The 10770-nt window shown below is 29.6% G+C and overlaps 1 protein-coding gene across 1 annotated transcript in view; it reads right to left on the reverse strand.

Annotated features, from left to right (window-relative positions):
• LOC144848875 (uncharacterized) overlaps nucleotides 1-6208 on the reverse strand; it is a 61302-nt gene extending 55094 nt beyond the window's left edge. The window contains exons 1-4 of the mRNA XM_078705825.1: nucleotides 5525-6208; nucleotides 3034-3191; nucleotides 1945-2424; nucleotides 561-837 (exon numbers count right to left, since the gene is read on the reverse strand). Coding sequence (XP_078561951.1) covers nucleotides 561-837; nucleotides 1945-2424; nucleotides 3034-3191; nucleotides 5525-6208 — 1599 coding nt within the window. The remainder of the gene's footprint in view (nucleotides 1-560; nucleotides 838-1944; nucleotides 2425-3033; nucleotides 3192-5524) is intronic.
• Nucleotides 6209-10770: the final 4562 nt, after the last annotated feature.

Genomic DNA, 10770 nt, shown 5'->3' on the forward strand with positions numbered 1-10770 from the left:
TGATTGATTGATATTTAGAGTTCTGAAGCTCTACACTATCAAACTTTATGCGACAAAAAATCATTGACATGATAATGTCATATCAATACCATATTTGGGTACATCACACTTTTTTTGTTAAACTGTTTTGATAGTGTAGACAGAGCTTAAGATCTTGGTTTTCATTAATTGTTACTCTAAAGTAAAGATGCGATGTACTTTATTTCATTTCTTGAAGAACTCATTATTTTCACATTTTTTTGGAATAATTCATTGTCTGGTTTCTATCTATCTATGCAAGTTTTAATATGGCGCCCTACAAAGAACAGAGCGCCTAACAATACAAGCATTATTAATTAAGTTGACGTTTAAATAGAGGTGCCAAATTCGCTCCTCTTAAATCGACAGGAAGCGAGTTCCAGATCCGAAAGGAATAACACAATGAATACATTTAAAAAAAATAATTTTGGACAAAATTTTTTTTTTACTTATGAAGCATGGAGATCTTTCAATAAACCATCCGAGGGCTGATCTTGTCCACACGCAAAGACCAGCCATGCCGGTTTTATGAAAATACTTACCAATACATTATTAGTAGTATTCTTTTCCTCCTTTTCAAAATCACAGACTACATAACAGACAAGATAGGTAGACATCGGTACACTTGTTTGAAAATGAGAAACTAGCCATCCAGATCCGTAATCCACAACCGGCGACGAAAGCGGCATGTTAGAAATAGCAATGAGGGAGTCGCTATGCTCTAGGCTAATCGTGAATGCTGCTTTCATGTCAGGTTCGTCAAAGCATGGAAATGCCATACGTGCATAAGTTGGTGCGAAGAATGTTAAGGAGAGCCACCTGTAAAAGTATATAAGAGTTTTATTTTCTTCTCCATTTTTTGTTTTTCATCAATGATCCAACCATTTTTGTTTGTATACAAACAGTACATTGAATTTAAATGCAATACTGAAAAAAATTACAATGCTGTTGGTATCAGTGACTGGATCTCAATGGAGTACGTCAAACAAAACAAGCAAAAAGCTAAATCAAACGATAAAGTAAAACAGCCAGAAAGAGAAGGCAAGCTTTTAGAAAAAACTATTCCTTTGTCAGGGCTATATTTATTTTTTTGTTAAAGATGTATTGTCCCCCTGAAAAAATAATTCTTAAAAATTTGTTTGTTGAATATTCCATTTTAATGTAACATAATAGTTATCCACTTTGACAAAAAATTGGATCGAAAAAAAATGTATTTACCTGAAAAAAATGTAATTTAAAGCAAAAAATGGTCAAATTGGCTGCCAGCCAATGGATTTTTGGTTGAATTTTACCATTTATTTTGTCAAAATTTATAGGCTTACTTATTTTTTAAAAATAAAATTCTGTCAATAATACAATCTGTTATATTGACAACTAATATATATAATTCAGAATAATTTGAATGTGCAATTTATCTACACTATAATATCTTTAATTTAATTGAATAGAAACATGCCAGCAGGCAGGTAAACATCAAACTTGATAGTGAAAAGTTTAAATATTTGTTCAATAGATATCTGCTAACAGAATCAAATGAAAAGTATCACCTTATACTTTAGACTTTTATATGGCACTATAATGGCATTGTGCTTTCTCATAGTTTTCATAGCATTAACTGAATAGTCATGCTACTATACTTCCAAAACTTTTTTATTGAGCCCCTTTTATAACCCGAAGGGGTACATAAAGTTCTTACATTCGTTCATCAATAAAGCAATATTTCTTTTACAGTCAACTCTCTCAATACCAGACTCTCTAAAAACCAGAAACTCACCCAAAAGCAAAACTTTTTTTGAGGACCAAGGGTCCCAAATTCATTTTTACCATTAAAAACACATTCCGAATACCAGACTTTCCGGAAATTAGATATATTAGGCCAGCCCAAAGGTGTCTGGTATTGGGAGAGTTGACTGTATTTGTTTTTACCTTTTTTCTTGTTGACTAGTTGTGTATGAACTTCTATAATACCCATTCAGTGAGTCTGTCAAGTTACCGTTGAAAGACAATGTTAAGTTATACTCTCGGCCAACCATCATGTTATCAGTTAACTCAACCAGTAAATACTCGTTAGCTGGGTAAAACCGAAGATCAACAATTTTAAGCGCATTCCCACCATTAGATTCAATTACAGTCGCAGTATTTCTATCAATCGCCAGCTGTTTACTGTGCAATAAAATATAATTTGTTTTACTCTCGCATGTAAAAGTTATCGTAACAGACCCTTCAAAAATAAAGTTTACCAAGTCTGTTCGCACAAGTAAGTCATAGTGCGACGGAATTAAATCACGCGGGAGACGATAATAATTCCAAATTGCGTCATCTTTTTGTTTCGTTGATCCTTGTAGTGATGTTGTTTTCTCGTTTGGCTGGGTGGCTGGGTTGGTTGCAAATATTGGTTCATTGTTTCTAGAAAATACAATTCATAAATAATATTTTGAAAGCTTTTAATTTTTTAAGGAGATAAAACAGTATAAATTTATTCTGTATATCACATATATTCAACGATATATTTCTCTTAACTGATACACGTTCAATATAAATGCACTGATTTGGTAGTTCAGTAACTATACAACATTTAAAATAATAACAAAATTGATACAATAATTAAAACACCATAAAAAATATGAGATAAATTTATGAGGTATTACATTTAAATCTATTTAATTAAACTAATTTCACAATCAATTATTGTGTTTAATTAATTAATGCATTTACTTAAAGCCAAAACTGGAGTAACGAAAGCTGATTTATTTTGGTCTTATTTTTTATTGTTAATTTCTATATTATATTATGAGAGTGACAATAAAGCATTTACACAGATTAGTTCTGCATATATACTTCCTAAAGTAAAGATTTGAAAGTTGCGTTGCTGAGCCAATATTATGAAATTCTTATTTCATGTGATTTGGTAGAGAATTCCATAATTTTAATCTATAAATGAATGTTATGGGTGATATTTAAGCCTTAAGCGTTCAGTTTACAACAGCGTTAAGACTTTTTTCTTTTCTTACTTACCCTATATCATCACAGTCCTTTGGTAATAATCCACACAGCAATCCTACAAATAGTATTAAACATCCACATGCAACACAGGCACAGATGGCTGTTCTGTAACTCACAAATACCACACTCTTCTTCTCACCACTCACTTTCGTCTCTAGATGTTCCATTATCTGCCAAGAGAAAGAAAAACCAAATTATACAATATAAAATGGTTTAATTATACTTAAATATAAAAATGATTTGATAAGAGAAAGAAAAACCTAAATTATACAATATAAAATGGTTTAATTATACTTAAATATAAAAATGATTTGATAAGAGAAAGAAAACCCTAAATTATACAATATAAAATGGTTTAATTATACTTAAATATAAAAATGATTTGATATGAGAAAGAAAAACCTAAATTATACAATATAAAATGGTTTAATTATACCTAAATATAAAAATGATTTGATAAGAGAAAGAAAAACCTAAATTACCCAATATAAAATGGTTTAATTATACTTAAATATAAAAATGATTTGATAAGAGAAAGAAAAACCTAAATTATACAATATAAAATGGTTTAATTATACTTAAATATAAAAGATGATTTGATAAGAGAAAGAATAAAGTATACAATACAAAATGGTTTAATTTATACATAATAACAAATTATTTGATTTAATTTAATTTAAAAATTGCAATTGATTTACTGCAGTAACTTTCTTACAATTATTTCAGTTTCACTCCTTATCAGGGCCACCAGTACGGTTGGTATGGTTTCAACCTGACCACTTTTTCACAGAGGTCTTTGACAACCCTGTGGCTTGAACAGAGGATTGTTCCCTTTTCTTGCGACAACCGTACCACTTTATTTCTTGGCTACATCACTATTTATAATGTCTAAAATCCTAAAATATATATTTTGTTCTGTGGAAACATTGTTTCAGAACATGACATTTGCAGAACTTGTCTCCTAAATGCTGCTATAAATCAGCCCTATTTTCTTAATGTTGTGTTTATAGGCCTACTACAATACACAGAAAATAAAGTTTGAAACAGATATAATAATTCTTTGGTTACAAGTAATAAAAATTGTACTAAAATAAAACCTGATGAATGATATGAGTGTTAGGTGTTTGTTTTTTAAATAAAAAACCTAAAATTCAAAATGTTGATTAACTTAAAATACAAAAATATATAAATTTATAATGCATGTAGTATTGACCCAATTATCATGACCACAGTTATTCCATACATTAATTCCATGTGGAAAACTTTTAAAGTTAGGAACACATGACGGAAGCAAAGATGGAGTAGATAAGACATGGGAATGAAATTATCAGTCAATCGGCTGTGAGTCAATCTGTCAGTGTCAGTCCTTCTGTGTGGGTATGTATGATAATATAATTATATAATAGCCATTTCGGAAGATATGTACTTTGACTCAACAAAATTTGCTTCTACAATTTAAACAATCGATCGTGTTTCATTTGGTTGCCACATATGATGTATTCTCTAAAATTCACAGGGCAGACAATTAGTTGAAATATTATTATATATTTTTTCCTGTTTTAGGAATAGGGATGAAGGCATCAGCAAACATATTAGCTAGCAAAGTATATGGTACTGAAGAAGAAAGCAATAACCAACAAAATAAGAAATAACACAGAACCATAAAAGGGTGGGTGGTAAAGTAGGCCAAGCTGTATGTGCATTGTAGTAATAGGAAATGAAAGCTAGAGCCTTGAGGGAGTTTGTCCGTACACGCAAGTTCATACACCTAGCTTAACCACATTCAGCGTATTCTTATCTGATGACTATGTAATTAATGTTTACCAACGATATGGTCACATGGGCATCGGTGTAAATACGTTTCAGATGATTGTAAGTCGCCAATATTTATTGAACTTGTAACAAATTGTGTCACAGTAGAAAGTATGCAGAAAAATATTTCAAATCCAAAGCGCAGATCTGTGGTAAAGTGCGTAATGGGGAAGGGGGTGATTAAGATTCGGAGAGTGGAGTGGGACACTTATTAGTCTACTATCTTCTTATCAGCCTAAGGTCAGAAAATGTGCAAAATAAGTAAATAAATAGGTAATCAAAACAAGTTGTAAACTGAAATGGCAAGCTTAAAAACCCTATATTCTTTCATTTGAAGAAAATTAAAGAATTTTGATTAGAAGTAACTTATTTAATGCTACATTTTATATCAGTTGTTTTGTAAACCTAACCTAGACACAAATTCAATCAATAACACTAAACACAGATTTAAATCTTAAAAACACTTTCTCTTGTTTGTTAAAAGTTTTATTATGTTATTCTATTTGGTCTTGTGTATGTCAATAAAAACTACAGTTCTTCAATTCAGATTGTATTGCTTAGATGATTTTCTTTATGGCAATTTAAACTCTGTCTTCAACAATAGTAACTTTAATACTTGATTTACTTTTTGTTACAAAATGCTTTTTTAATAATAAAATTCACTTTTATTTCAATAAAAATCTAAAATTACAAATGAAGCCAGATTGAATTGTAAGTGGCAGGCAGCATTTTCTATCTGCATGTTTGAATGTGCATCAAGTGTAACATTTTCTATGTTTGAATGTGCATCTAATGTAACATTTTCTATGTTTGAATGTGCATCTAGTGTAACATTTTCTATGTTTGAATGTGCATCTAGTGTAACATTTTCTATGTTTGAATGTGCATCTAATGTAACATTTTCTATGTTTGAATGTGCATCTAGTGTAACATTTTCTATGTTTGAATGTGCATCTAGTGTAACATTTTCTATGTTTGAATGTGCATCTAGTGTAACATTTTCTATGTTTGAATGTGCATCTAGTGTAACATTTTCTATATTTGAATGTGCATCTAGTGTAACATTTTCTATGTTTGAATGTCCATCTAGTGTAACATTTTCTATGTTTGAATGTGCATCTAATGTAACATTTTCTATGTTTGAATGTGCATCTAGTGTAACATTTTCTATGTTTGAATGTGCATCTAGTGTAACATTTTCTATGTTTGAATGTGCATCTAGTGTAACATTTTCTATGTTTGAATGTGCATCTAATGTAACATTTTCTATGTTTGAATGTGCATCTAGTGTAACATTTTCTATGTTTGAATGTGCATCTAGTGTAACATTTTCTATGTTTGAATGTGCATCTAGTGTAACATTTTCTATCGGCATGGTTGAATGTGCATCTAGTGTAACATTTTTCTAACAGCATGTTTGATTGTGCATCTAGTATAACATTTTCTATCGGCATGGTAATAAAATAAAAATAAATTACATGCATGGGCTGACCGTACCAATACTGCCCTGATTTACGAAAGGGCATTATCTCAAAAAATGTAGTTTTGAGTAAATAAGCAAAACGTGTTTGAGTTTATCTTTAAAAATCGAGAGACAAATTAATGGTTTTTCAGTTATAATAATAGGTATTAGTACATATATAGAAAATATGTAACATGAATTTTATTTTAATAATTTATTTTTTAGGGGGTCAAAATTGAGATAATTCCTTCTTGTAAATTATTCATACTAACTAATAACAATAGATAATTTAACAAAAGGCATTATCTCTATATTTACATAGAATGTACACTACAAAACTAATCTAATAGCACAAGACAAATATGTTGCAGTAGGGATAGGTAAAGTTAATGAGAGGGAGTAACATGTGGCTGTTGGGCGAGGGGTGGGGAGGGTGTTTGTGGGGGTGGGGATTGGTTTAGGGTGGGGATTGGTTTAGGGTGGGGGGATTGTGGTACTCGCTTTGGAAGGATTTCATGAAATTTGATGACAAAAACATAAAACAACCATTTATAAAAATTCGATTTACAGTAATTTATCGCATTTTCTATCTTGATACAGATTATTGCTTTATGCATTATATTTACAAGTTTTGTATTTGATATATTTATGCGTTTTTAACAGATTGCGTACGTTTGAAGTTGGTGGATTTTTCCAAAAGTTTTCTGTTTGTGGAATCAATTTTTTTATTATGTTGTCTTTTTTAATTTGTGGAGTTCCTGTTTATCTTTAAAAACTCTCTAGACCTGGTATCCATATATTCACATTTCCAGTATAATTTTGTTTCAACCTTTTTAAAGAGTACTTCTTTAACATCATGACGTTTTGGTATGCGTAGAAGTCGGTATGAGACATTTTGTTGTCTATAAAAAGTACAAATTTATTAATATTATGCAAATATATTAATATGTAATAGAATAATCAATGTAAAGGAATAATCAATGTAATGGAATTCAATGTAATGACTACGCTTACTTACAGCCACACCCAAAAAAAAATGTAATTCAAAAGACTAAAATACGAATTTCCCAATGCCATTGTTTTATAACAAAAGTTGCTTGACATTGATTTAAATATCAATTGGAAAACACTACAAATGCCCATTGGACTTTTTTTACATTTTCAAGGATAATAACGAAGACATAAGTAATAAAAAGTATTAAACTTAGGCCTACTCATTCAATAGGCTCTTGAAAATATCCTTTGCAGCCATGTTCTTCCATTTTAGTTTGGTATCCGCATAAATTTATTTTAGTGTTGTCAAATACAATAATTTGATTAAAAGTATTCAATTTATTTTAGTTAACATCTACAAACATAGTTTGAGCGTGCTAATTAGCATGCATCAAGTCGACCTCTGATTGGATAATTGTTACTGCTGCAGTGTGCAGTCAAGCGATCATTTCCTGTTGTGTATTGTTTTTTTGAGATAATGCTTTCTACTGAATTTTTTGTAGGTATGAATAAAGATAATGCCCAAACTTATTTTAATTTTTTTAATATTTTTAATATTTATAGAAAAAATTTTTAGTAGCTGTTAAGTTTAAATGATAGATTATACCCTCAAAAGTCATGTAAGACAAAAATCTCAATTTTGAAAAAAATTGAGATAATGCCCTTTCGTAAATCAGGGCAGAATAGCTTCATACGTTTGAATGCAATTTTTACATATTTTTGGGGGTTTAGTATAATATGTTTCACTTAAATCAGTCCTTGAGTGTGATCTTGATTATTTAAAAGTTAAATATCATTGTACTATACAGTTTGTAAAGGTTGACACCGGCAGCCGATATATAGATGTAACGAATACCTAGTTCACAGTATGTGGGAAGAAAAGTTGGTAAGAAGATAAATCTTCTGGGTCTATGACCTTTTATTTTCGTTTTTTTGTTAGCTTATTCACTTGGTATAATATGATGGGTAATGGAAAATGAATATGTTAATGGTAAACCTATACAGCTGAGAAAATAATTTAGGACCTGACATACTTTGTAGCGTTGATTCAAGAGGCTTATGATCTGATTTGAATGTTGCATTTAAATTAAGAAAAACTTTCCGGTTTTGGGGGTTGGATAGAGAAAGAGCAGATGGGCTTATATTCAAGAAAATCTCAGTTAAAAATGAGCTATTGTACACATAAGATGGGCATATATTCAAGTACAGTATTTTATGCAACTAGGCTAATCTTATAGGAGTTGAGTTTCACAAAGACATATTAATATGGCCTACACTATTTTTGGAAATTTTTCAGAGAGCTAATATAACAGCAATTGGTGTTAATTGCAAATCTGTCATCGATGAGAAGTCTGAGGAAACAGTAATCGTTATCGGAAAAACAAACATCGACAATAATATTACTTTTATGTAGAAGTTAATTTAAATGCCTAAAGCATAAATAACAAATTTTATTATTGAATTTTATATTTTAAAATAGTTCTTCACCAGTCAATGTTAATTATATTATGTACATTTAGGTTATATCACAGCTGTGTGAGAAGTATACATCTGCTCTATTTGTTTTGTCCTATTTATTTACATTTCATTTGAATATGATTTTAATTTATTAGATTTTCCAAGATAGCTTACAAAGCTTGTTAGCTTATTTCTGTTGGGATCCTTTTATAATCTGCTGTATAATAATTAGAAAATATTGCATCAATACATAAAGTAAATAAAACAAAAAACTAAATATATATAAATATAGAGATATTATAGTGAACTATACTATCTCTATGATATAAATTACAAGTTAATTAAAAAACACTGTGATGACTAGTTCTTTGGTGTACTTAAAATTAGGCCTATAATTTAAATATTATTAAAATAATAAATATTGATATATATAAATCCAAAGACAAATTACTGAAACAATGACAATGCAGTGGCTGAATCTCAATGGAGATATAAAATAAGGAAAAAGCTAAATCAAAATGATTAGGTAAAATAGCCAGAAAAATTATCAGAGCTTTCAGGCAACACTAGCCCTTTATCAGTGCAAGTGAGATTACAAAATTGAGAATATGAAGCAGACAGACACAGAATAAACTACAAACCGTGATATACTAAAAATTAATTTGAAATAATAAAGATGAGGAAATCTGTGAGAAATATATCAATAATTAAATTTTAACAAAAAGTGAAAATTTCTTCATATAATGAAGTTTTTCTTTCTCTTGGGCCATTTGGCAACTCACTGTATACAATCACAGTTCATACATAAATTGAAATAATAAATATTTTTCTAAATTTAACTCCATTCACTTGTTTCTCATTCTAATTAAACTCATAGAAACTGTACAAAGTTCAAATAAAAGAAAATTTAACTGTAAAAATTAATACAGTTCATTTATCAAAAACGTGAATTTAACTGTTTTAATTTAACACAATTACAGTAAATACAACTAACCATTTAAATCTGTCAGTAATAAATAATTTATCTATTATCAGTTTAAACAATAAATTTAAGAAATACTGAAATGCAATAGATTCTGAAACATACCATTGAAAAATATAAATAATAAATTTAAAAAATAAATAATTACAAATAAATTAAAAAATTTGTAAAATAAAGAAAACAACAAAATAACCACGTTGATAATAAACAATTTGCTTGACTAAATATATTAATCTTCTTTCTAAGTCCGTGGATTAGTTTTGGACTTACTTCTATTTAATATTAAAGCTATGTTGGTGTTTGCCAAACAAATGGATCAAGTCAGTAGGCTGTAATAATCTCAATATTGTGTGGGAACTAATGAAAGAGATGTAACCTAAAAATGGACGAACCAAAATATTGTTGTTCAAATATTTACTTTGGCCAGGTGATATATGAAAGCTAAATGTTTATTAATTTTAATTTATCAATTAACTGACTGACAAATAAATAAGAATAACCAAATTGCTTACTACATTTTTAAGGTGCATTTTAAAATCAGTGGTCTCAAAACAAAACACATTGGCAATGGTGGCCTCCATCTCTAGGCCCTACCCTGGATAGGGCCAAAAACATGGCATGTATAGTACAGGCCAAAACGAAAGACAGGCATGGCGAGGCCTAGCCTAGCTAGGTGGTTGGCCTACAAACTTTCAAATACAGTATTATTTCATATATATTTTTATTTGAAAAAAATATACGTACCTTACAGAGGGAGCAATGTGTATTTAACAATGAAGAAAAGTAGTGTAGCACCACAACCACAACCAACTTCCACAAAGAGCGCGCTCTAAGTGCGCCTACTCAATACTGAGTCGTCTGAAGTTTTTACTTAGGTAAGAAATTCTGAACGAGCGATGGCGCTATTTATTTCACAGATTTATTTTATTTTTTTATTTAAAAACCCGATAATTAAAACATCTTAGCTGAACTTGGATGCTAGTAGATTCAATTAATTGAAATAAATAAAAGAAAATCTAAATGTCTAACAATTATGTATATT

Source organism: Antedon bifida, chromosome 7 (assembly GCF_963402885.1).
Source record: "Antedon bifida chromosome 7, ecAntBifi1.1, whole genome shotgun sequence".
NCBI lineage: Eukaryota > Metazoa > Echinodermata > Crinoidea > Comatulida > Antedonidae > Antedon > Antedon bifida.